This window comes from Emydura macquarii, unplaced genomic scaffold (genome assembly GCF_026122565.2).
Source record: "Emydura macquarii macquarii isolate MOO-44397 ecotype Brisbane River unplaced genomic scaffold, CSIRO-AGI_Emac_v2 contig_1043, whole genome shotgun sequence".
Lineage (NCBI taxonomy): Eukaryota > Metazoa > Chordata > Testudines > Chelidae > Emydura > Emydura macquarii.
In genome coordinates this window covers 3,329,408-3,356,817 of record NW_027131180.1, presented here as the reverse complement: position 1 = coordinate 3,356,817, position 27,410 = coordinate 3,329,408, and the positions used below count along the sequence as shown (strand labels likewise).

The following is a 27,410-nucleotide window of genomic DNA, read 5'->3' as shown; positions in this document are numbered from 1 at the left end:
AAGGATGAGGATTGTCCATCACAAAAGTGCATGTTATTCAAAGAAAAGGAGGTATATTTCTCCAACTGAAAAATGGGTATGATTCTGGTGGCTATTAAGGAAGGCATTAACAATCTGGATGCAGGAAAGCAGCTAAGGAAATAGCTGACCCCTCCTCATGGCAGGTGCCCAGTGCATGTACTCATTCAATAGGGGCCCAGTTGCCTGGAAAACTAGCATTGGAAGCAGACTAGAAGGCATCTCTTAAAGAAGCTGGGGAATTGGGTTGGGTCTCCTAATGTCTGGTGCAGTGACAACTGTCTTTCTCACCTCCTTAATCCTGTACAAGGGGAAGACGATGGGATCCCATCAATGGTGTTGGGGCCACGTTAATGGGGTCCCTAAATTGTTCCCCCAGGTACTCACCTAATGGAATAGAGGCATGGAGAGCTGATAGGTGCTGGGGATTACACAGGATGACTTGAATTGAATGAGTTATTGCTGGATAGCTCCCAAATACTTAATAAAGTTGTAGCCTAGTTAAACCGCATTACTGGTGTCTTGGATTTTCTTCCTGCGATGGCCAGGACAATTGCTTAGATCTCTGTCAACCCATCCATACACAAAGTCATCCATCAGTAAGAGTCCTGTTAAAACACTACAACCTAATGCCCTTTGGCATTTTGATTATTATCCACTGGGGACCTAGACAGAACATATCTAAGTGTTTCTTACCTTCTCTGTAACCTAGATGTTATTTGCATGTGATCCATTTAGTTTAATTATGATAACTGCATATGCTGTTTGTTCTGGAAAATAAAGTAAGAATTATCCATTATCTGAATATTGTAGTAGAACTTCACTAGTACTAAACTGTTTTGTTGAAGCAGACTGACATTAAAACAGTTTAATAGAAATCAATCATTTTAACTAAATGGAAATAGAAGTTAAGTGAATTCAGAGGACCTGCCCTGTTAAGAGTCTCAACGTACCTGCAACCTAGACATAAGAAATGCCCAAGAGTGAAGGGTCAGTCATTCTATTTGCTTCACAAAACAAAGCATTTAAACACCTTTTTAACCAGTAGTACACGAGCTGAGAAGTGGGGATATAAACATTAGCCATTGTGCTAAGTTGATTATATTTTCTAAAAAGTGTGTATCATTAAGTAATATTATCTTAGTACTGGAATCAAGTAAACTAAACGTTCATTAACAAGAAAAATATTCTGATTTTTATTTTTTCACGTTATTATCAAGTACACAATTACAATAATGTCACACATCCCTATATGATTCTATGTATTTTGTTTTTTCTTTTTCTTTTTACAAAGTGTACAGAGGGAGGGACATACAATATTTAACAGGGCATTTCTACAGAACAATAATTTATATTATGTCCTTGTAAAAATCTGTACCTTTTTAAAACATTTAACTGAAACATCCATTTTATAGCATAGCTAATCAAATTATTTAAGAATTAAAACTAGCCTGTAACTAATGTCAGTACATTAACAATAACTACACTTTCATTTTCTCTTTATACAGACAAATACATTTTACAAAATCCACTTGACCAAACCCTTAATTACTCCTTTAAAAAAAGGTTTCAGTATTGTGCTTTAAAAAAGTGTGTATGATTCCAGACTACCTAAGAGAAATAAAGTGGGTAAAGTGTTTTGTCTTTCAGCTTATTTAAAAATGTATAATTCAAAATGGCTAAAACTTCTCAATAACATTGTGGGAATGTATGTGGAATTTATAGTTTTCAGGTTTCCACTTGCAAAACACATAAGAGAAAAATCAATCTGAACAAAGACATTTTGCAAGATTTCAATGGAAAATCTGCACAAAGGTTTCACACACTATGGACCTGATCCTGCAATATAGAGCTTGCAGATAGACTGCTGTAACCACATAGATTCCCACTGAAGGCAGGTACTGGCTACATGTTAAAGGATCAGGACCCTTTATTATTAGCAACATTAGCTAATATAGCACTGGATCAGCACATGTGGTGGCACTATTAATCAGACATCATAGGTTTGGAGAAATACAGCATGAGAAAGCATTAGCCTTTCCTGAAAAGACACGTTCAAGTTAACCTCGGTGTTTACATGTAGAATAAAACATACGGACTGGCTGAGCAATAGCTGCAGTTCTCTATACAAAAACAAAATAGTGAAGTTTTAGGACATAAATATCTGAAAGAGGAAAACTCACTATGGGCCTGATTAAGGACTGAGAGCCAACTTCTGCATCCCTTACTCCCAGTGAGTAGTCCCATTACAGAAAATGGAATTAACTCTGATCAGTAAGTGCTACTTGGTGGGATTAATGCTTGCAGAATCCGTTGTCTTCCTATAATCATTTGGGGTCACATCCTGCAATCCTTTTTCAGTCAACCACTGACTCAGTGGGAGTCTGAATGAGGACTGCAGGATCAATCCCTAAAACATGACTTGTAATTAAGCAATTCAGTTTTGTTTTACATTTGTTGTCTCAAGCGACATGACTTTGTATTTTCCACATTTATACAGCAATTAGCAACCAATATTGCACTGCAACTTTTTCTAAGTAATAGACTTCAGGTGGTAAAATTACATACAATTGTAATGCTCCCCCATTTGTTTATAAACAGACTAGAAAAACTGGGTTAATTCTGGATACTAATTATTTAATAAACAGCAGGTTAATACAGCTGCTGATGGCTCATGAAAAACATCCTATTTAGAAACAGTTCTGCCTCTGTCATAATTTATTTTTATTAAGGATATTTGCATGAAAATTGGATCTATTACTTAAAAAATCATCTGCTCCTTCTATTTCCTAACTGAAATTCTCTCTCTAAATATACATTTGAAAAATTGTCTGAGACATCTATCAGACTTTAGAATAAAACTGAAGTAATTCCAGTAAAAATGTGATTTGACCTAAATACTGTTGTTTCATGTTGTAATACATAAAATCATACTCAATTTGAGGGTACACTTAGCTGTTAACATAAGAAGTTGCAGCCTATCCAGACAAGAAGTGGAATAGCTATATTTTATGTTTTCAATGTTAGTCAGCAGGAAGTTGAGAAAACCAAAACTTTTTTGTGATACAGAACCATTAAAAGACAAAGAAGCACTGAGTAATAAACATAATATTTATGAACAAATTCTTATTCCAAAAAGTGTAAGTATTGAAAAAATGCCCCCAACCATCATTTTTACTTATTATACAGGAAGGAATGAGATCCTTTGTAAAGGAAACCTGAATAAAAATGAAGAATGTATGTTTGTTCAGTAATATTAAATATAATTGCTCAAATGTAAAATTTTTAATTTGCCATACGTTCTGTATATGCTGAACAAAACAAACAGATGGGCCCTAAGAACATTATTCTTGACTTTCAAGTTCCCCATGTTATTTTATACATTGCTGACAATTTTATTAAGAGAAAATTTAAAATATTTTAAAAATTCACAACAAAATTTCATTAACATGGACATTGTGAGTACCAACAAGGTCAGTAAGATAAATGTTTAAATAAGCTAAAGTTGAAAAATTCAGGATGAGTCAGGGTTTACTTTATTAAATGCAACTTTATTGTTGCCCTCTTTTCCTCATTTATTAAACAAACTGAATAGAATTCAGAACACGCTATTGAACAAAATATATAAAAGTCAACTAGAAGCAATAATCCTATTTGTATACAGCAATAAATCAAATGCACAGTATTTTGTTTTTTGTGATCATAGATGATTGGCTTTAAAATAAGCTGACAGACAGAAAAGCAATATTCTTTACAACTCCAAGCCATAAGTCTGTAAAAGAGACTTTAAGGCAGCCCGACATCTTTATGATGCCGCATAATGTGCTGGTTCTTCTCTGAAGGCCTTCGGAAACCTTTCTTGCAATACTCACAACGGTGAGGGTAGTCCTTTGTATGAATGGAAATAACATGCCGTTTGAAGCCTGAGGCATCTGTAGTGCTATACTCACAGTACTCACATTGATAAACTTTCCTGCCACTGTGTGTTTTCATGTGTTTTTTTAGCTCATTTTGTTGCCTAAACCCCTTTCTACATCTCTTACACCTGAATGGAAGATCCTTTGTGTGAACTGAGAGAATGTGGCGACTTAGAATAAACGGATCCGCAATCTTAAAGTCACAATGTCTGCACTGGTGCAATTTTTTACCCTTGTGGGCTGCCACATGTTTTTTCAGTTCTGAGGGCCTATGAAAGCCTTTATCACACATCTCACACTTATGAGGGTAATCCTTTGTGTGAACTGAAATTATATGTCGTTTCAAGTCACTTGAGTTTGAGCTCTTGTGGTCACAATGCAAACACTGATGTGTTTTGCTTTCTTGATGTATAAGTACATGCTGCTGAAGCTCTTTGGTATCCGAAAAAGTCTGAAAACAAATATCACACTTGAATGGCATTTCCTTACTATGTTTAGTCTTTACGTGAGTTTTCAAGTTAGAAGAGTCAGCAGACCTGTAATCACAATACTGGCACTCGTATGGCTTTTCACCAGTATGGATTCGCATGTGCTTCTTGAGCTCCGATGGATGACGAAATCCCTTGCCACACTCTACACAAATATGAGGAAAGTTCTTGCTGTGGACTGCCAGAAGATGACGACTCAGTAACCCTTGTTCCGCTGTCTCATAATCACAGAATTTGCACTTATGCATTTTGTTGGCTCCTTTGTCCCTATGCACCATCTTGTGAGTAAATAAAGCTCCTGCATGAGAGAAGCTCTTCCCACACTCATCGCATTCAATAAGCTTTTCTGTTTTGTTAGTCAGCTTGTGACTCTCCAGGTGGTTATGTAAACTTATTTTTTTATTGGTAGTGTAATCACAGTCCGTGCATCTGTATTTCTTCTTAGTAAGAAGATGCTCTGGGTGGTTTTTCATGTGCCTTTTCAAGAAACCTCTGGATTTAAACTTCTTTCCACAAATCATGCAAGGATAGACAGTCAAAGGATGACCATCAGGGCCAATGATTATTGCTGAAAGTAAACAAAGATATAATGAAATTGACCATCAAACATTATTCTTCAAAGCATTTCATTAACATGAAATAACAAGTAGTACTGTTAAATAAGTCCAAGTGAGTTATTTCCGTTTATGTTATTAAGTTCACTGTAACTACTTTTCTACACTAACCCTATATCACTGAGTCAGAATTTCCCGACACTAACAACTGAAGACTCAAAACTTGTGCATTTGGCAGTACTGTCAAGTATGAAACATCGAGAGAGAAGGGGGTCTTTAGAGCCAACAAATCAACATCACACAAACTACATGAAAGAAATTTGTAGAAAGTCAATAAGGAATAATTTAACATGTCAGTGATTACAGCTTCTTCAACATTCTCGTAAAATTGTCTTAATTAGAATCTAAGTTTTAATCAAAGATGGAAAAATTTGTATTATAGCACAACTTCTATGAGCCAATGACACAACCTTACACAGCAACCTACGTATGCTCTCCCTAACATTCCAGATTTCAAAGTTATACTTTTTAACAAAATGAATGAAGCCCATTCATACCACACACACCCCTGTACAAGATATTTTCTGTAATATATTGTACATTGTTTACTATGAGATCAAGTAGCAGCAATGGACACGATGGATTTTTTTCATATACGCATGGCAAGGAATTAGCAATCATTTCTTTCAGAAGTAGACTTACAAGTGTCATCCATGTCTTTTTCTTCTCAAGATTATACTATTGCAGCAGTTCCCAAACTGCAGGTCGTGACCCCAAGTGGGGTCACTTCATCAGCAGATGGGGTCATGGCAATCCCGAGCTTGCAGAGGACCCCATTTTACAAAATAGCCTCCTCTGCACAGCGTGACCTCACACACACCATATGCACGAGGGCACGTCACACGGAGGATGGTATTTTACTCTACAAAATGGCACCCTCCATGCAGCATGACCTCACACGTACCATATGTAAATATGCCATATTTTCGTAAAGCAAAATGGCATCCTCCTTGCGCCGTGACCTTGCCTGTACACTGCGTGTGAGGTCACACTGCAGAGAGGACACCTTTTTAAACTGCAACTTCCATGCTGTCTAGGGTAGTGGGAAACAACACATCTGAAAATGGGGTCATACAGGGAAAATGTTTGGGAACCACTGTATCACTGTAATGAAATCTACATAGGTTTACACATTAAACCCACCCAGAGACTGAAGTTTTTACAGAACTCATCAGTTCACTTGTTAAGCAGAACATCACCCTGTAAGCACATTGCATCAGTGCCCCAGGAACTGCACTGAATAGCCTAGGACCTACATACCTTAGAAACTACCTCCCTCCTCATGTCATATGTCATGGTTACAAGCAGGAGAGATGTTCAAGCTGGAGTCCTCTTGGTATGAATGGGAGAATGGGAGAACATTTTATGTGAGGGCTCCTCAGCTTTGGAACTCATTCCCTCAGCTCTGTCCAAATTAGCCTGAATTTGATTACCTTCTGGGCACTCTGTGAAGCACATTTTCCCCCAAATAGGGAAGAATCATCAGGGTAGTTGGTAATGGTGCAAAAGGAAGAATTATTTCAACTGTTAATTTGCCTGGTTTGCTACTTGGAAGCTACATGATATGGAACTGCTGCAGTTTAGTTACAATGGAAAGGAATTTTTTATATTTGTATTTTAAGTCAAAGACACCTAAAGAAATGGAGAGGTGTCCTTTCTATTTTATCAGACAATTAAATAAATAAATAATTCAGTGAAGATAGAAGCCTACTAATGTCAACACAATGGAGCTGCTCTTGTGGTTTCAAGTAAAGATTTTGAAAAGAGAATTCGGTCAACTTATTTCAAAATTGAAGTAACTTTAAGAGACATGAGAGAACATGTACAGAATGTATACCAGATAAAGTAACTTATGACACTCAAACTCATTTAGTTACTTGTTAAATTAACTGACATAATTAACTATATTCAGTTTGTTGTGTATAAAAAAAGACAACCAGCTCTTCAGACAAGTGCCATTTACAGCAATATTTTATTTGGCCAAGATCAGCTTCTGACAAAGGTTGTATACTCCAGTCTATTCAAATCTGTATAGCAAGATAAATGTATAAGAATTTAATTTTTTGCCACACTATTGCTTTCGTTTTGGCTGAGAAGGGTTCACTTCCATTCAAAGCTGTGAATTTATGTTTCCGTAACATTTTTATTTCAGAACTTTAAAAAGAAAATACAAGTTGGGTATGTGAATTGAACATCTTGCCAACAAATCAGAGAAGCAAAGTAACCATATTCTCTCTACAGAATGTTGTGTCTTCAAGTCCTCAGTAGCAATGCACATTTATTTACGAGTATGTCTCTATCGAGGTACTTTTATGGCCCTATCACTAAATTACCTAAGCATATAAGTACTCACCTGTTTGGTATTGCCTGGATTCAGGTCTCCTCCTTTTCTTTGGTTTTTGTTTAGCTAGTCTCCCAAGTCCAGCAGACTCATCTATGTGCAACAGAGCACTTGCAGTGCCATTCCGGCTTTCAATCCCATCAGTATTATTACCTAATAAAATAGACTAAAATTACCTACCATCATCACTCAAAAAAGTTTATTTGGACTACAGAAACTATAATGATAAATGAAAAATAGGCAAGAGATAACTTGATAACTTTTAACTAAACTATGGCAACATAAACCAAAAGGCCATTAAAATTAATTGATCCACAAGCACTCTTCTCAGTATATGACAAAATCTAGGACCAACTGTGTAACTGAGTACAAACTGAATGGGGCAGGTACTGGATTTCTATGTGGAAGGACCTGGATTCAAATCCAATGCAGTTTACAGAAGAAAATGGAAGTCCATTTCACAAAGGCTTTTCTTTTTCTAATCTCAATACTGCATTTTAAGAAAAGATGTTGCTATACATTTCTGGTTAGTAATTCTGTACAAAGAATCTCTAATCTCAGGGAATATGCCGAAATCAGACTATTTTTCTTGATGTCTGTTATTCCATTAGGGTTCAATCCTCTAAGACCTCTATGTGTGAATGGCCATTCAGTTCAAGCCAACTGACTTGACTTGAAGATAATGAAAGTTCCATATGCAGAGGGTTTACAGAACTGAACCTTAAATTTGGGAGTCATCGCTGAATGTGCCACAGACTTTCATAAGAATCAGAACAACATGAATACACCTATCTCACACGCTTTGCAAATCTGGAGATTTGACCGTGTACAAATCAATTTTAGTGAGAGTGAACATGCACTCAGCACTGTATAAAACAAAGAGGATACCATCCTTGCCCCAAGGAACTTACATTCTAAATATACATATATATAAATGACATATAACACATCAGATAATGGGTTTAATTCAAAGTGAAATAATTAAGATATTTGTTTTCTATTTAAAAACACATCTTTTGTTGATTGTTTAATACCGATAAGATTTTGAGGCATATGTAAGATTTAAGGAGTGGTCCTAAGAAGAGTGGCCTCTTCAAGCTTTCAGAAGAGAGAGGCAGTTCATGTTGGAAAGGGAAGCATATAACAAGGCATGAAGGTAAGAATGGGAGGAGGATACAAAAGAGCAGCGAGGCACCAAAGTAGAGAGTTGAAGTGGGTGTTTAGAAATGAATGAGATCAAAAAAAATGTAAGCAGGAACAGACGCATGCAGAATCTGAGGATTTTGAACTTCATGTATCAGCTGAGGGAAGCCAGAGAAAGAGCTGAAGAGTCTGTCTGGCAGGTGACATAGATAATTTTGGAACTGAGAACCAATTTAACATATGACACCAATAAAACATAACTGAGGTATGTACCCAAGGGTCCTTCCATATTATGACATGACAAAGTGGGACCTAAATGTTCTCAAATACAGGAAACTGTTTTCCCTACTTGATAGAATGGAAAGCAGCAGAGCCACTGGACTTTGTCACAGGGCAGCAGAAAAATAATAAAATGTGATATTTTTAAACCTCCCTAGTAACATTACCTCCATCACTTTCTCCTCCTTTGCCTTTCATTGACTTTGAGGTTTCTCATCTGATCTCCTCTAAGCCCTCTTCAACCTACCCCAACAACACCCATGCCACATGACTTCTCCTGCTGCCCTTTTCTCACCTCGCCCATCAGATTCCTCTTTACAATTCAAGCATACTACACGTACACTACACTGCACCTACCCACTTATCTACTCTCTATCTTACTGTGTTACCCCCACTCCACCTCATTTCTTCCAGGCTACTAATAATGCCAGCCTCAAATGCCATCTCTAAATTAATCTGTACAGTCATTACCCTGTTCTTCAAAGCCCTCCTCAACACTCACTTCAACTGTGATGACTATGTGAAACTTTTAACTGATAATGGACAGGTAGGTATCCAGAAAGGTTTTTTTTTAAATGACATACAAAGCTAGTCTACTTCTCCATGTGTTCCTATCACTGTAACTTTCATTCTCCCTCCTTCATTCTTTAGTTTGTTACACCACTTGTTGCAATTTATCTTAAATTATACTGTAAACTCTTTGGGGCAGGGACTATCTATTACTATGTGTTTGGACAGCATCTAGTATACAGGGCCCTGATCTCGATTGGGATACCTGGGTGCTTCTTTAACATAAATACATAAATGATCTACTCCAACAAGGAGGAAAGTCAGTACGGGTGGCAACTGGTGCCCAGATACCAATAAGCAAGAACAACAATTCTGAAATATTGGAGAGCAACTCTGAGTTGTACCTAAGGGCTCTGGAATCATTTAAATGGAGAGAACAGTAAATGTCCCCTTTGTGCTTGCTTTTTAAAAGTATTTCATTTTCCAAGTACCAGACTACATATTTATGCACCCATCTAGGTGCATAATAAAGTCATATGCTAACACTGATTCTCAGCTAAGATTTAAGTGAATCCTACATTCTCCTGCTTGTCACTTTGGACAAAAATATTCATCCCTCTATTCCCAAGCCAGCCTTTATTGTACCCAAAAACTGTGAAGGCCAGAGGTACTCAAGATACAATTTTTCAGCTGCGTACTTCTTGCTGTATTTCCTTCTACATTATTTATATGAAGGAAATGTCTGTTCAAATGGAAATAAAAAGAAATTTGCTTTATAAGTTTCATCTTCCTTTTCAGGAATCTGTTTAGTTTTATGGCTGACAGCATTTTGGAACTTTAGGACACATAATGCCAACAAGACATTCTGAATGTAAATGTTTTTGCAGATATTTTGTTACCATCAGTCTCAGTCTTGAAGAAGTACTTGTACATGGACCTTACCATAAGCTGCTGCCCAAGCTATCGGCATAAAAGTTTTAATTTCAGTGTCATCTATTTGCTGTTCGTGGGCCACTGCTGCATCTTCCTCCCCTACAATCACTTCCATGTAAACCTCATCAGCAATTTCTGCAACACCTAAGAGAAAAAGAAATTATTAATGCTCTTTATTCTTAATTTCACATCACTGAAAATAAAAACCCAGTCCCCAAATAAAGGCCACCTACTTACTTAAATCTTCATCTTCAGGCTGAGAATCATTTACAGTCATGTAAACCATTTTTTCCCTTGGAATACGAACACTGCTATTTTGATCAAGTAATCCCACTCCATGATCATTTTCAGGTTCACTCTCCACAATGTCTACTGTGCCTCCTAATTAAGAAGACCAGAGTAAAAGTGGTTTTTTAAAAGTACATTTCTACCAAATTACATTCTAAACTGAAAAATAAATGTTTATACTCTAATATTTAGAATCTATGGCTCTTCACAAATGAGCTGAGAGAAACGATAGTCTTAGAATGTACAGGATTTCAGAAGCCAGGTTAGAGTATTCTAAAATGACCAAACTGCTTTACCTAAATCATCTTCTCCAGGATCAGCTTTGAAGATATAGACTTTGATGACTTCAGGACAAATGCTGTCCACTTTACACGGATCACTTTCTGACTCTGCTTCCATGGTAATTTCAGCAGAACCTTCATGTTCAATTTTCCCAGTATCATCCACTATAAAGACAAATTATGATGTGATCACACAATCTATACAAACAACTGCAAATGAGAGAGGATTCACTTTATTATTTTAATTTGAAAATAGTTAAAAATGAAAACATATTAACTGGCTTGACAAAGCAGTGAAAGAATTGTCAAAAGAATTGCTTCAAATTCCTTTAAAAAAAAAAAAAAAAAAGACAGAAGCAAATCCAAGATGCAAGATTTTCATCTTCTAGAAAAGATAAAAGTGATAAGCTGCACCACCCTATTTAAAAAAAAAAAAAGGCAGCATGCTTGCATTCCTTGCTGAAACAAAGGACAGCTCTTATGTCCTATTTCCACCCAAGCTAGGTGAAATATACTGGTTATGAAGGCAGTGAATGATAGGAAACACAAAACTGCTTCATGGCTTCTCTAGGTTGCCTTCCTTGACCCCTAATACTGAGAACCAGTACTACAATTTGGAACAAAGAGGGGAAGATGAACGACAACCATCAGGAAATACCCCAAAATAGCAAACTGCAGTAAAAAGGGAAGTATACTAACACTTATTCTACAGCACACGTTCATATACTCTTTCTATTTTAACTGCTTTCTCCCCTCCACACACACATCCAACAAGCTATTAATCCCCTCTCACTAAGAGCTGTCCTTTACTCCTCTCTCACATGTCCCTCACATTATAGATGTCCCTTCAGCTGAGAACTGGACCTAGCTCCCTTCTAAGCCTGTCAATAGCTCACCTTTAGTTGGCTAGAAAGGGGTTTAACTACATGAAAACCATAAGGTCTGTCTTTCCCCATTCACCCAGAAGCTGAATGACATGTATTTTAAGAAATCCCAGACCCTGCTTGCTCATTATAGACGGAACCAAGCTCAGTTTCAAACTAATGAATTGCCATTCTAACATTGGCAAATTCTGATTCCATTAATTCCTATCGACTTCCCTACAGAAAGGAATTTAAATTGTATGTAGTATTACAGTCCTATATCTACTCCCCACTATTATTTTGAATTCATTGCAAAACAATCCCTTAAAGGAATATTGTGCCTGTTCCATTGCTGCTCCTCAAGTGACTTCCTCCAAGCAACAGAGTGAAAATAAATTACACCCATATGCTATGGAGATGATATGCATGTGATAAATTAATTTTCCATGCATCTTTTGATTGGCTAACCAGCTCTCTGCCCACTAAGCCACCTCCCCGGTACTAATTCTAACCCTGCAACCTCATAAGCAGCTTCAGAAATCTGATATCTTTTTAAAACATATACCATAAAAAAAGTTTCTTTGCCCAAATGTGGACTTTTATCCCAAAATATTACATTTTCACAGGCTCACAAAGTCCACTATCTCAAAACCCAACAGGGATTTCCCCTTTCCAACAGGACCCAGCATTTTCTTCTAGCACTGTTAGAGTCCAAAGCATTGGACTTGCAATATATTACATTATGTACAATAGCTACTTTAGATCTTTTTTTGAGGTTTTTATGGCTCCTTCAAAGTCATATATAGTTTGGACTCATGGTAACAAAAGGAACCAAATTTAGAGGAAAAAGCAAAACATTACCAATAAAATATTTTAAAACTCTAAGAATGTTCTAATAGCTTTCTGTAACATGTGGCATATACAGAGTAAGTGGTGACGTAGTATACAAGTTTTACTGGTGCTCACGTGGAATGATCTGCATTAATCAGTCATGGTTTTGCCACTAATCAATAATGCAGCCAGCCTGAGCATCATGCTGACCACCCTTGTAAATCACTTTGAGATCTACTGATACAAAGCACTATACAAAAACTAGATATTATTATTGTGCAATCATGTCAACATAAAACCTTTATGCCACACATACACAAGTATGTATTGTGTCTCATACATACTATACATACATTTACACATACATAAAATTTCTCAACAAGGAATGTAAGTTGGTAGCTATCACTATTTGCAGAGAATATTATGCATTATATTACATTACAAAATATTAAAAATGCTCTTTAATCTACTCGTCCCAGAAATAGAAATGGCAGCAGGAATGCACCAAACGCTTTTTGCAAGTGAATGATGAATGAACACTGCACAATACATTGCTTCCAAAGTCCCAAGGAAATCTATAGTACTACCTGAAATGCCTGTAGAAACAAGATCCTAGATCAAGAGATAATGTCCTGGTTAAAACAGCTGTAACTGAAACTCAGAACCTTTTAAACTGGTGGAAAAAGCAAGACATTATGGTGATGTGTTATTTCAGATCTCTCTGAAAATGCAACCTTACAGGTGTTCTCAGGTACCTGGATGCACTTTTATAAATTCCTTGGAATATACATAAGACCCCAAACATAAATGGAAATCTGGCATGAGGGAATAATGTTTTGCTATCATTCCTCAAGTATACTTTTTGTTGTGTTCCTTCTACAGGAGTTACGTACTCCCTTATGGCTTGGCTATCAGCACTGTCAATCATGTGTAGGTAGCGCTTTCTCATCAATAGAGCTTGATACTGCACCACTGAAGTCAATGGGAAGTTTTTCACTGACTTAAACGGATGCAGGAACAAGTCCTTAACAAGGAAAAAAACAACTGACGTTCTAAAGCCCAGAATACGATGTTAGGCAGGGATTATTTTTTGGTTTTCTTTTTTTAAAAATAAACTTCTAATTGTAGGATCTGTTGGGTTTTTTAATAACGTTTGTAGAATAGAAAGTTTCTGGCTTATGAATCAGAAACTCGGTTCCTTCTCCTACAGAGAACAGATAAGGTATTCCTAGGCTGGAGAGTAATCTTTGTGAAAGACATAATTCTAAGGCAACTGTGCAACTTTCAACATACAAATTTATAATTAGTTAGTTTCCTGACTCTCCTTCACATTATATAAAAACCTGAAATATGATACCTATTTAATGTAAGTATCCTTTAATGATCCTATTTAAGAAACAAGACAAAACATGCCAAACTTTTAAAATGTGAGTGTGTGTAAAAATATAGGATCAAATTTTCCCCGGGAGGAAAAATTCCCACACGTATTTCTGGGAGAGCTTGCAGCATAAACACACTAGCAGTGCGTGGCAGATAAGAGGAAAAGACTAGCAAATATGTATGGTGCATAGTGCAATAAGTTCAATAGGAGGAAAATAGGGGAAGAGGATGAGAAGAGAGTAAAAGAGAAGATAAGAGATAACAAGGAAAGAAGAAAATGAGGAGAGACAGAAACAAGGGCGAAGTTCCCAGCAAGAATAACACCATTTCCCTCTCCAACTGGCTCTGTGTATAAAGCATGTATGCACTGAAACACTAGTTTGGCTGCAACTGCTGGCCACTGTCTGCTATCCACAGTGCAGCTGGCTGGTTGACTAGTGATCAAGACATGTAGGGTACCTGCCACACTTAAGCATCTAGAGCTAGAGAAGCATCTACCTATACTGGTTTACTGAAGCTTTTGTATCATCCTTGTAACTATTTATTTTAGGGTGCAGTCTAAAAATGTTATTTTGGTTAGGTAGTGAAATGTCCACACTTTTCTGCATTTTTCCAGCTTCTCAATCTCAGATAGAGAAAATGAGGTTTACAAATATCAACCTGATCAATGTTTAAAACATGAAGCGTCTTAGATGCTTGAATTTTTAATCCATATACATGACCTATCCATGGGTACCACCCCATACCTGTCTTACCCATGAATGCGCCAAACACAGGATGCTGCCATTTTCTTATATTCTCCCTCCTAGAAGTAAAAAAGGAAAATGTGTTCCTAGCTGTTAATTTAATTTCTCAGAGAATGCATGCTCACCGGTTTTTACTAAAGGATTGTGGCATTCCCAGTATATACACTGGGCAGTTGTTAAACTTATCACAACCCATGTCACGGCAAAGAAGAGACAGAATGACTCTACTCCAAAGCTGTAAGATGTAACTTGTATAAATATTAACTAAAAACTGATAAACTTTATAGAAAATTATAGAAAATGAACTAGCTATGTTTTGATTCCTCTGTAACAGAACTTTACTTCAGCACAAGGGTGGGTTGAGATTGCTTCTCCAAGAAAAGAAATAAAAGCAAAACAAAAGCCCTAAGAAACTAGATACTTGTTTCTAAAGCAGAGGTTCCCAAACTGTGGTCCACAGAGTACTTGCTGGTGGTCTTCAGAGAGCTGACAGATCACATAATGCTGGCTCTTTTCTCATTTCCAGCTGCTAAGTTTACTTTAAAAAATGGACAAAAAATACCTACTTTCCTATGCAACTGATATAGTTGCTACAGCAATTTACATGATTACAAATGAAAGATTAAGGTGGACTGAAAGTAGAAGCAGTCCATTAAAGAATCTGTTAATGTGGTCCACAACATGAAAAATCCTGAGAACCCCTAATCTAAAGCATATCTAGATATTCTCCATATAGAGGAATAACTCAGACCAAGAGATAATAAAGGAGTAACTAAGGCCTGGTCTACACTAGAGAGTTTTGTCAACTAAAATCAGCTTTTGTTGACAAAACAGTGCTGCTGTACACACTACAATAACGCCCCCTGACAAAACTGCCCTGTTTTTTCAACAAAATAAAACCACTTCGATGAGAGGTGTAGGGCTTTTGCCAGCAGAGCTAGGGTGACACAGTGTCAGGGAGGGGCTGTCATTCTTGTCAATTTCACGGCTCTGCTGGAGCCATGAAATTGACAAGAAAGCAAGCCACCCCTGCTGCAAGCCTGGGCTGGCTTGTTCTCAGCTCCTGGCTGTGAGGTACCAGGGAAGGGAGAAGTCCCCACGTGGCAGCTGCAGGCCAGCTCCCGGCTGGGACCAGGGAGGGGAGAAGTCCCCATGTGGCGGCTGCAGCCCGTCTCCCAGCTGGAACCAGACAGAGAGTGGAGAGCAGCCCACAGGGAGCCTGGGAGCTCGTGGCAGGTGTAGACATCAGCCACGGTTGTAATTATAGCGGTGGCTGAAAGTCAACATAACTTATGTAGACAAATTTTTCTAGTATAGACAAGACCTAAGAGTAGTTCAAGGAAAAACAAAATATAATTTATCTATTAATAACATTGAATAAATCTGTTAATTGTCTACTATACTACTACAGCATTTGCTTTCCACCAAACATTAAATCTAAAATGAAAAAGTCATATATATATATGAACAAATTGCACTCAAATATGGAAAAAGTGACCCTGGAAAGACCAAATGGTATAACCATCTCTCATATTTCTCTACTTCTCCAAAAATGTGCCAAATTGGGCATAAATTCACTTGCCATCCTTTTACTGTGCATTACTCATCAATAAATACCACACCAAGCCAGCCCTTGAATTCAAAAAAATAATTCCACATTTACATCAATTTCACTAAGATTAGAATCTGGCCCAAGGTCTCTGAAGCCAGTCTGGAACAATAACAACATGCGTTCTGTCGTTATGCTGCCAAAGATCGTCACTAGCACAGGTAATAAGAAAAATAAATAGGGTAAATTGTTTGACAGCTTCTAGAACAACTTGCTAGTTTAGTATTTCCTTAATGCAAAAGGTTGCTGCATTCTTCCCTAATGTTTATGCTCAAGCAAATCCCTAAACAGACTGAGTGAAATGTCAGATTGGGGAATACAATCTAATATTTACACTGTTTATTTGTATTGCAATTGATAAACTAGACTTTCTTTCCACTAAAATGGCAATTTTACTTCCGATGTAGTCTGGAATTTCTTGTGCCCACTTTCTTTTCCACAATGAGCACTGTTATTATGGTGTCCAATACAATGCCAGGCCCTCCTGACATTTCTTCAATGCTAAAATGACACTGCGAACTTCCTTCAATCCCGGGAAATAGAAATCTATCATAGATGAGTTTCCCAGGGTTCAAGACTGATATCTGTCATTAGTCTGTCTTGGACTCTGCAGCAAAGAAGCTCTAATTCCCATAATTTGGCTCATGTCTACCCAGCACAGTAAAAATGAAGCCCTTGAATATTACTTTTACCAATGTCTCCTAATGTTTTCCAACTCATGATCAACATGCAGTGACCTCATAAACACTCTTGGCCAGGACAGTTATGCACAGTACTATTATAATGATTAGACAGTGGTCTGACAGCAAATGTTACTTTTTTTCCTTTTCTTTTTTTTTCTTTTTTGGGGGGTGAGGGTAAGGAGAGGGGGAACTATCATTATGTCTTCCATCTTTAAGATTCTCCTCAAGAGAAAATAGCCCCGTACTCCCAGGTGGTTGATGAAGACAGCCTGTAAAACAAAAACATTTTTATATCTGCTACAAAACCATGGTTATTCAATACTGCCGTTATATGGATTATGGTTCTGTTGACTAGGTCCATTGCTCTTGACTTAATAAAAATATCCAAGAGGAGGAAAAACGTGCCCCTTCTAAACCTAAGTAATGATACAATCACTGTTAGCATATTTGCAAATACCCTTGGTTCTGAAAGAGTCCTATATTGAAAATGTTGGTTCTGGTACATGAATCAAATGTTTCCTGACTCTAGACCTGATTAGGATGTGAACATAATGTGTCTGCTACATCTGTTGATGTCATATAATTTCCTAGATTTGTGGAATATCAATACAAAGTTTCCAAGTCTAGCCTTCATCTCTTCAAATTTCCAATATTTTACCATTCTTATTGCACAAAATACACCGAGTACATCCAGCACAGCTTCTCTTCTAATGAAGCTATTTCTATTGCCCCTGTTTGGTGACAAAAAGCTAATTGCCTATCTCCTGCTTTGACGAATTTAGTAAAATCAGAAATGTAGAAACCTTAATTTCAGTTAGATGATCAGCTCTAATGTCCTCCCTGAAAAACTCCAACACCTTTCTGTCTGTGGCCATTTTTTAACATTTTGCTAATGGCTTTCCAAGTTATAATTAAGATCTATGGCTAGAGAAGTTGGGTTGATGTGTATCTGGCTATAATCTGTTCCCTTTTGGCCAAGATATATCAAGAGTCCTCCTTAAGTGACTTTTTCTGGCACGGATAAAAAGAAAAATGTAGTTTATCAAAACTCTTGGAATCCTTTCCATGTTGTTTAACAGATGGCAGTGGTTTTCATTCTCTGCTTAGTGAATCAAAGGCAGACCTGAGTCAGGTGCAAACAGCCAGGACCTAGTTCGGAACAAATCACTGAGTTTCTAAGGGCAATTAAAGACAGAATATCTACACAAAAGGAGGGCATCACTAGAGGTAAGAAGCATTATCTTGGAAATGGAATGCACACCAAGGAAATCAAGGCAATTTCCTATGCATGCTAGATTCCATTTCTAATGGGAAAAGGATGATTCAAACAGATGAGTTTGCTGAAGGAAAGTCACACAAAATGGAGATCACTAAGAAAGGTACCATCAGAAGAGAAAATGCAGGTTCAATCCATAAATGAGAAGGGAGGAAGAAGAAATAAGAAAAGCTATGTGTGGAGCCATTCAATTATTAGACATCCATTCAACCATTCTCACCAGAGCAATAGCTAATCCAATCTTGAAAAATGAGATGATCAGATTAAGAAGCCAGGGTCACATAGTAGCCCATCCAAGCAAAGGGCAAACAATGAAAGGAACCAACAGACAGAAAGAAGGTGGCAAGTGATCTTGCCTAGGAATTCCAATGAAGAATGTGGGACAGGTTACTTGTGATTCACATAAAGTGTACAGAGTAGTATTCTGCCTCTCAAGTAACAGAACATAATAAGAAAGGCAAAAGTATTCTGAAGAAAACAGGCAAATGTCCATGTATTATAGTATGCATGAGAACTGGCAGCATTTGGACACTATGGTGGCAGGCATCTTAGATTAAGTCAACCTCGCAAAATTCTACTCACCAATTTGCCCAAAAATGAGTAATTTAGATAAACACAACTGAAGAAAGTTGTGACAGAATCAAGGATGATTTCAGGGACTTGGGGAAAAAAAATCAAAGATGGGATTGATATTGGCGATCTTCTCTGAAAGCCATCTGGTACCAAGTGCAAATGAAGAAGGGAGAAGATTCAGCCTGAAGACCAAGAAATACATACACTAAAGATGTAAAAAGGAGAGATTTGAATTCAAATGTTATTTAATTTTTTTCTATAATGAAGTGACTATTCAGATTAGACAATCTCCACTTAACTAGAGGGAGTACTAAACTCCTGACTTCAAAACCAATAGAACCTGTTAGGCAGGCTTTAAATACAATAGAAGGTAATGGGGGAAAACTTTAATTTAACTCAAATTCTAGCTGTACTTTCAATTCAAAATATAAAGTTAAAAGACAGATATGCTTTCCAACAAAAGGTGAATATATTTTAAAATATTAATTAAGTACCTGAGCTAGAGGGGCCAAATATGTTACTAAAACATTTTAAAACACACTGACATATATTTAATAGCAAAGAAAGTAAAAAATCAAGTCAGTTGAGGAACCACTCTGGACCTATTTTTTATCAAGAGGAAGTAACCGACTAAGAATAAGAAAACCTCATCATGTTTAACAGAACCAAGGTTATCGCATGTTCTCAGTCAATCACTTTCTATAGTTAAGAAATTCAAAAGTGAGCTTTCTAACTTGGTTAGTTTATCTGCTTTAGGGACCATGAAGTTGATTCCTATATTAATTTAAACACAGCTACACAAGGGTATTTGACACCAGGAACTCAAATGTTCAGGAATTAAGAAATCTAGTGATAATAGGGCAAAGAGAAAAAAATATTAAAATCCATATGTGCAGAAGATATTATAATTAAGCCAAAACAAACAACAATTCCATTAAAAAAAATATTCAAAGAACAACATTCAGACAATGAAGAACTACTCAAAGAACCTGTACTGAAAATGAAGCAAGAATCAATATATGGAGTCAGTTAAGTTCCATTATTTGAGTCATTAAAAGCTAGACAAAACAAATAATCCTGCAATGGCTATGTGAATGGGTTAAATGACACAATATGTCCTTTCTATTTCAATGATTCTATGACAAAAACCTGTTTAATAGCATCGCTTTCATAAATCATATAGGACCCAAAAATGTTAATCAGATTACACCATTAAAAAGTGTTAGTTGGAGCAAAAGGGTATTTCCCACAGAGAAATAAACTTTATGATCTTGTAATATCCCTGTCCCTGCTACACCTGTTTCAATACTGCAATTCTACTAAACCATACTATTGGTACAAAGGGGTTAAAAAATTTCAAAAAACAAAACCTTAAATTCAAGGTTGCTTCCCAATATTTATGCAGCAGTAGCTGTCCTTTTTGCTAATAGTGTGCCTTCACATGTTCAGTTTATTCAAGAGAAAAAACAAACATTCTAATAGCAAAGGAAAAAGTTATTGCTGCCTGTATTTATACAGCTAAAAGAGGAGATAAGCACAAACAACATTAATAGTATTTCAGATGCAAGACATTTTTCAAATTGCAGAAACACAGAGCAGGTCTATGGCTGTCCCTCTTCCATTTATGTGAAACCATTCTTCTGCTTTCTTAGTAATTTTGCAGCATATGCATTTGTATATATGTATATGCTGAAGCAATGCCAGGTTTATTTCCTATAGCTGTTATAAAGTAAATGGCACCTTACACCTTTGTTACACTAAATATTCAAATAAAAAATATTGTTCTGTAAACTAATACGTGAGTATTTTATTTTAAAAGGCTTATTCTAATAATCAGACAGTAATTTTTTCCAGCTTTCTCTATATTATCTTCATAAATAAACCACCTCAGCAGGAGCACAATTATAACTGAAAATATACATGTACATTTATGAGACCTTTGCATTTCAGAAAACTCTCTTTCTGGAACAAAAATTTCACACAGAACCCCCGTCAGTGTCATTCACTGTCTTTTACTGCTTTACCATAAACTTACAGGAAATCATAAGGTAATCTTCACAGTTGCCCTTATCATCTTGGTGGTGCATGGGGATTCCGTTGGCATCAATCACTGCTTCTGAGGCACAGTCTGCTACCAAGACTTCTTCAGAAACTACATCTTCTCCCAGACTATCGGTGACAATTTCTGCTTCTACAACATTATCATGAACCACATGTTCCACATGTCCAACTTCAGGTACATGCATTGATTCACTTGCCAGTACATGTTCTGGTATAGACAATGCTGCTGCTGTTATGTCAGAAGCTAAAACATCATCTGGAACAGTGCAGTGTGCTAAAGAAACTTCATCAGCTACCTCTGTGCCCAGCACTTGTTCAGGAATAATGACAGTTTCAGACACATCTGCCTCCTCCATGATATCTGAGCATTGAACATCCTCAATAACAACATCCTCAATGACATCTTGGATGACTACAGAGTCTGGATCATCAGGAACAAAGTTATGCACAGTTATGTCTGAGTCCACCACATCTGAAACAAATACGGTTTCTTGCACTTCCACAACAATCTGATCTCCATCCATATGTGCTGCATCAGATCCTGAAAAATATAATTACACCAACATTTAAAACATCCACAGTAACTCCAGGAACATGACTGATATGTATTGGCTGTAAATTATTATAATTTGTCTTCAGCTTATACACAACATATCTATCTACCAGAAGCATTCTGGTACTTTTGACCATATAGACACACACGCGTGCGCGCACACAGAGTGAGAGAGCGAGGGAAGTTGAAAAAGCACTAGAAAACTGTTACTTCCTTACTAGCCATTGGCATTTCTTTGACAAATGAACAACATAAAACCAGTTTTCTAGCATTCAACTAAAAGAGATCATAATTTTTTCAAAAATAAGATCAGCTATTTTTGAGTCTCTCCCATAACCCCCAAACACTTCTCATTTCATAGCGTATCCCGTAGTCAGTACATTCTAGTTATGTTGTTCAGAACTAAAACTAAAATCACAAGTGCAGCATTCAGTCCAAAAATAAAAATAAAACAGCAAAGCACCATTCAGTAAAGACAATTGACTGGTTATAATCTACTTTATGCTTAACATGAAGGGTCTTATTTATATGCTTTATCTCCCGTCAGACCTGATGGATCAAAAAACGTGTTTGGCTCATGTGGCTGCAGTTCAAGTCCATCTTCATCCATGGCCTTTAATTCTCATCAGTCACAATGCCTATGAAAAGTAAAGAAGAGAAAGGTTACTTTCCCAGTAACTGTAGTTCTCCAAGGTGTCCTCCGCATATATCACACTTATTCAAGAAGTGAAATCCTAGCCCCATTGAGGTCAATGGCAAAATATCCCTTGACTTGAGTATGGCCAAGATTTCACCCAAGGTCACTGTGCAGTTACTAAACCTCCTGGAAGCCATACCCTTTGGGACTCACACAAGCAGCATCTCATGTGACTGAACATTAGGGTCTGAACAAGGGGGAGGTGGACCTTAACCACCTCAGTTCATATTTTCTTAACCTCATATTCCAAGGAGATATAGAAAATTCTGAGGAAGAAGGGCAGAGAAAGTGAATACCTAGAGTTATTCCTCAAAGAGGGAAATCTCTACAAATTCCCACTTATGAGAGACTGGTAAGCAATACAATCCAGATGGATGATGGGCTGAGGAATTCAAGTTAATAATGATTATAAAACTACTTGAGAAGGTGAGTAAAGGTAGATGTCTAATAAAAACAAACATGGACATAGCTCTGGGTTTCCTTATGTTCACAGCCTTTGGCAGTCAGAAATGAACTAAGGTATCTAGAGCTTGCAGTTCATACCTCCCACAGGGTGCAAAATGGTTAGTGCCACAAGGTTCCAGACCACCATGGCACAAGCACTTTGAATTTCAAGAGTGGGACTCTGAAGAGGCTCCCCAGAGAAGCATCATCCATTTGCTTTTAGACTAAAAATACCATCTGTTCTCAAAGATTATCAAATTTAAATTCTATCAGCTCTCTGTAGTTTGATAGTGTCAAAACTTCTTTGATGCATAGTAACTGATTAGATCTTAAATCACCCACTCCGCCCCCAAAATCTAAATACTAAAAGGTTAAGAAATTCTCATTAAAATGAGACCACTCCACCCTTAACTCTGTTCCCTTGCATATATGCACTACAATTAGGGTTGAACAGATCACTCTGGCCAAAATAAGAACTAGTACTAACCTTTACTAGTTCCTTGAACTTAATCCAAGCTAGAGGTTTTGATATGTGGGACCAGGGAGAGGCCACAGAATCTCCCTGCAGATTTCTTCCAATAGGAAGAATGTCACTACGTGAAAGACATGTGGTCTTCCTCTCTCCAAACATTTTTGCCAGTGATGGGCAGGAACCCCCACTATCAACGTAATACCTTATTACAGTGTATGAACCTGGAGAGTTAAGATTTTTGTGGAAACCTTAACTGAAAACTTCGACAATTTGTTTTCATTCTTCACCTTTCCTTTACATTAATGAAGTTTTTGCAGTGGGAGGTATTTTAAAAAACAACAACAAAAAACAAGAATTCCCAAGCATGCACACACCCCAGCCAGTAGCAAATATATTCTAATCCTGTCCTTGCACAAGCTAGTCCTCTGCTACTGCCAGCTAATAAACCCTCCTGTTGATGAAAAATAACGTAAACAATTTGGAGGAAAAGTGTAGCCAGAAATTAAACTATGGGAACAGCAGCTGCAGTTTGATGTACAAAAGATACTTTTTTTTTAATGGACCCCTTTGTTACTTGAAGAAGTTCAGTTGAAGGCTCCTGGATCCTAAAAAGGGATCACTATTGACAGTGTTATAGAGTTCTGTTGACATCAATCGGGCCATTTTGAATGTTAAGATATTATGTCAATGGGACTCTCACTGACATGAGGGTCTGCCCAAGCAGATCTCTCCACAAAACTAGGACCCCAAATAATCACTAGGAAGAAACTCTTTTAGCTTTGGATCTGGGAAAGATCACAGATTTGTTGTCAGCATTTGTTAACCCAGAAAAACAAGAACTCTAGAACCTCAAGTATTCTAAGATAGTCATTTATCCAAGTATTTACCACCAAACCTATTTAGTTTTAGCAATTAAAAAAAGTTCAGGCCTATTATGTCTACTAAGAATTTCTTTCCTATAATAGTATCTTTTCTTGCATTGCCTGCCTTTCTATAGTTGCTTCTTTTCTCTTTCTCCAGCCATTTGGATCTCTCCTTCTTTCCCTATATAATGTTCTCTACCATCTTCCTTATATTTTCTCATACTACACAGCCCCCCCCGTCACTTATTTTTCTTTTCTAATTACCATCTCACATACCTCTCCATGCATCCTCCTCAGCACACACATAGATCTTGTAAATTTATCAGACACTTAGTAGCAAGAACTAAACCTGCTAGCCAAAAACTGACAAAAATGATGGCGTGACCTGCTGTCCCCAGGCAATGCCAAGTAGAAGTACTTTTTCTGGACCCTACTCAAGTGCTCCACCTTGTCATACATATTAACCTTTGATCATTCAGAATCTAATGACTTTGAAGTCCTAACTCCCACTGGCTGCTGTGAGAAGGAACATTCACACACTCCGTTCCCTGCTCCGACCCCATGGCCTCCTTGCTTCTGTGATGGATATTATCCATCTGTTATCCTAGCCTTCCCTCAAATTTCTGGCTGCTGCACAAGGAAGTCTCCATTATTCAGCTTCTCCTTTTGGGTCCTTCTCCCCTATGAATAGCTCCAGTGCCTGCCTCTACTACTGCTCTAAGTTCCAGCAGAGTGAAACTAACCTGATTCTTGTAATTATTCAAGGCTGCCCACAGCTTTTGAGTAGCAGCAGCAAAACTGACAGGTCTCTGGTCAGTTCTCACCCTGATGCAGCTTGGCAAAGATACCTCAACATAAGAGGTGCTAGAGCTGTCCATCTGCAAATTCAGAAAGACAGTACTGCATTGGTTTGCACACTCTTCATGTTCAACCATTACGACCAGGATTTCTGCAAAGGAAAGGCTTACATTCTGCAAATGTTGATTGTAGTCCTCTGAGAAAGCTTTCCAAGCTAGAGGATTTTTAAGACTTAGTGGGGGTGAATCAAGGATAGAGTTTCTACCACTTGTAACTTGTAAAACATAGAAATTTTATGTTTTGGGGTTTTTTTTAAACTAGCCTCTACTGACACAAATAAGATTTGCTTTAATACACTTTAAGGCCCCGATCCTATGTATGTGCTTATATAAGCAATACAACTTTATTTGGGGAATATTAATGAAAATCAAGACAAATTTCCTCAGATATGAGGAAAAGTATGAAGAAATATATTTGGAATAAAAATGATATTATAATTCTAGCAAATCAATAAAAGAACTCTACAAAAGAAAACGCTTAATTTCCCAAAATGTTATTCACATCTTTCTCCATAACTCTGACCTTAAATACAATCATTCAAGAAAGGAATGAATAGAGAGAGAGCACGTGCGGGAGAGAGAAAGAGTGTAATACGCCACTGAAGCATGCAAATTCCCTCACCCAACACCTTTCCAAATGAAGCAAGAGGGGAGAAGGCTAAGGCCTGGTCTACACTGGAAAATTAGGTCGGCATAACTACATCATTCAGGGTGTGAAAAATCCAAATGTCTGAGCAACATAGTTAAGTCAATCTTAAGTTCCCGTGTAAAATTCCATCAATCTAGCTACTACCTTTCCAGAAGGTGTATTACCTATGTGGACAGGAGAGCATAGGTAGTGTCAACACTGAAGCACTACAGCTGTGCCACTGTGGTGTTTTAAGTGTAGACAAAACTAAGATATAGCAAAATCATTTCTCCAACTTTATGAATAAGAGTAACACACAAAAATCCTTCGCCCACCCTTCTTCCCATAAAAATAGTAATACACATAGCAAAATCTCCCTCATCCCTGGACAGAATTTTTAAAAACGCACAACAAAATCCTGATCCCACCCCACATTGCTGAAGAGCAATCAGCAAAATTCCCTACTTCCCACCCTGCACTGAAAGCTCCATCTACATTAAAAGTATAACTGAGGTAGGAGAATCAATTACAAGATTTTCCCTGACCTGGTCACATCACAATTTAAAAATGTAGTATAGAAGGGATCTAATTGTGTTCCCATAACTGGGTTAAAGCCCTAAGGAAGCTAAAGCATTAGCCTGCTCATGAGGTCATTGACTGGTAGCCTACACACAACTTATTTCTGGGTTGTAACCAGTCCAGGTTCCCCCACCTGACTTGATCATTGAGAATGTAACACACACACACACACAAAGGGAGAATCATGTTCAAAATTACACCTTTATAAAGCAAGTTGTCCACTTTACAAATAAGTCCCAAGACCATTTTTTAAAAAAAGTTCCAAATATGATCACTTAACCATTTAGCTGTTTGTGTCTTTTCCGGCATCTCCCTCAATTTGGACAGTAAAACCAGCATAGGTTTCCCTGTGGCCCACACTCAGGCTCTAGTCATTTGCGCTCAATGTTGGATTTGCAGACAGTGGGCAAAAGGACGTTTCCTCTGGATTAAGAGCGTCACGGGGCTGTGCTGGGTCAGATAGTGCCCTTGCTGATTTTAAGAGGGCCTAAATCGGGTAAATATTTAGCCCCGAGTGTCTCTTTGAAACTCTTCAGTGAGGGGGACTCTACAGACGAACAGGGGTTGGGGGGGAGAACTCGGTGACCCCAGGCACGGCAGGCAGCCCTTCTTCTCAATGAGGGGAGCCTTCCCCGGGCTCCCCCGCACAGCCCCCCGGCTGGGCAGGGCTGTGTCAAGGGGGACCCTCGCGGCTGCTACAAGTCAGCGTTGCCGCGCTCAAGGCACCGCCAGGGGGGAGGGGTGTGTCTGGGTCGGGCAAAGCCAAGCGGCGCACCCTGCCCTGCCCCCTCCCGAGTATGGCGGGCGGGACGCGGTGTGGCGGGCAGAGCAGGGCGCCCGTCCGTCCCCTCCCTGCGGCGGGAGAGGAAGGGGGGGGGGAATCGCAGGGAGCCGCCGCGGGCGGACAGCGCCAGCCCCTGAGACACAGCCCCGGGGTGGGGGGAGGCTGCGGCCGAGGAGCGGGAGGCCCGGCTCGGCCGGGGGGAAGCCTGGCTCGGGCGAGCGATTAATTCAAGATGGCGGCGGGCGCCCTGCCCCCGCCTCTCGCAGCCTCTGTCCCCCGCCGCCATCTTGTCTCCTCCTCCAGACACTCCGCGAGCCCCCCTCGGCCGAGCTCGGGGCCTAGCAGCGCCTGTCCCCGCCGCCCCCTGGCCCGGCCCGGCCCTGGCCCCGCTCCCCCCACGCCACGGCCCCCGGTGCGCCGCGTCCCGCCACGCTGCGAGGGCCCGGCTCCCGGCCCTGCGGCCCGCTCCTGCCGGAGCCCTGCCGCGGCCTAGCTGAGGCCTCCTCCGGGCCTGCACTGCGGCGCCGCGGCCTGGCGCGGGCACGGGGAGGAGAAGGCCCGGGCCGCGCTGCTTACCGTACGGGCTGGCGGGCGGCGGCGCTCGGCTGGGCTCGGGGGCGGCCTCTTGCAGCGCGACTGGGCCGAGCTCGGCGGCGGTGGCTGCGGCGGGGCGGGCGGGAGGGGAGGGAGGGGCCGAGC

The 27,410-nt window shown here is 38.8% G+C and overlaps 1 protein-coding gene across 6 annotated transcripts; it reads right to left on the bottom strand.

Moving 5' to 3' along the window:
- Positions 1 to 1,210: 1,210 nt before the first annotated feature.
- Positions 1,211 to 27,410, bottom strand: ZFX (zinc finger protein X-linked). Of its 6 annotated transcripts, none has more exons than XM_067545048.1 (8): positions 27,288 to 27,410; positions 21,937 to 22,025; positions 20,809 to 21,375; positions 10,828 to 10,977; positions 10,481 to 10,624; positions 10,253 to 10,387; positions 7,391 to 7,531; positions 1,211 to 4,991 (listed from the first exon to the last, which is right to left on the bottom strand). In XM_067545048.1, exons 2-8 carry the CDS (start codon positions 21,995 to 21,997, stop codon positions 3,805 to 3,807), a joined length of 2,385 nt encoding a protein of 794 aa, XP_067401149.1. In that variant the 5' UTR covers positions 21,998 to 22,025; positions 27,288 to 27,410; the 3' UTR covers positions 1,211 to 3,804. The 6 variants fall into 6 exon arrangements, with proteins under 6 accessions (XP_067401149.1, XP_067401151.1, XP_067401150.1 ...); XM_067545050.1 differs by lacking the exon at positions 27,288 to 27,410 and adding an exon at positions 26,208 to 27,158; XM_067545049.1 differs by lacking the exon at positions 27,288 to 27,410 and having other exon boundaries at positions 21,937 to 22,246.

Bases quoted from the DNA above. Each gene is read 5' to 3' on its own strand.
- ZFX (XM_067545048.1), bottom strand. From the start codon at position 21,997: ATGGATGAAGATGGACTTGAACTGCAGCCACATGAGCCAAACACGTTT. The intron at 10,388-10,480 runs GTAAGTAGGTGG...TTTTTCTCTTAG, and splicing joins GCCTGAAGATGAAGATTTAA to GTGTTGCAGAAATTGCTGAT. The intron at 7,532-10,252 runs GTAAGGTCCATG...CTATTTTATTAG, and splicing joins AGCTTGGGCAGCAGCTTATG to GTAATAATACTGATGGGATT.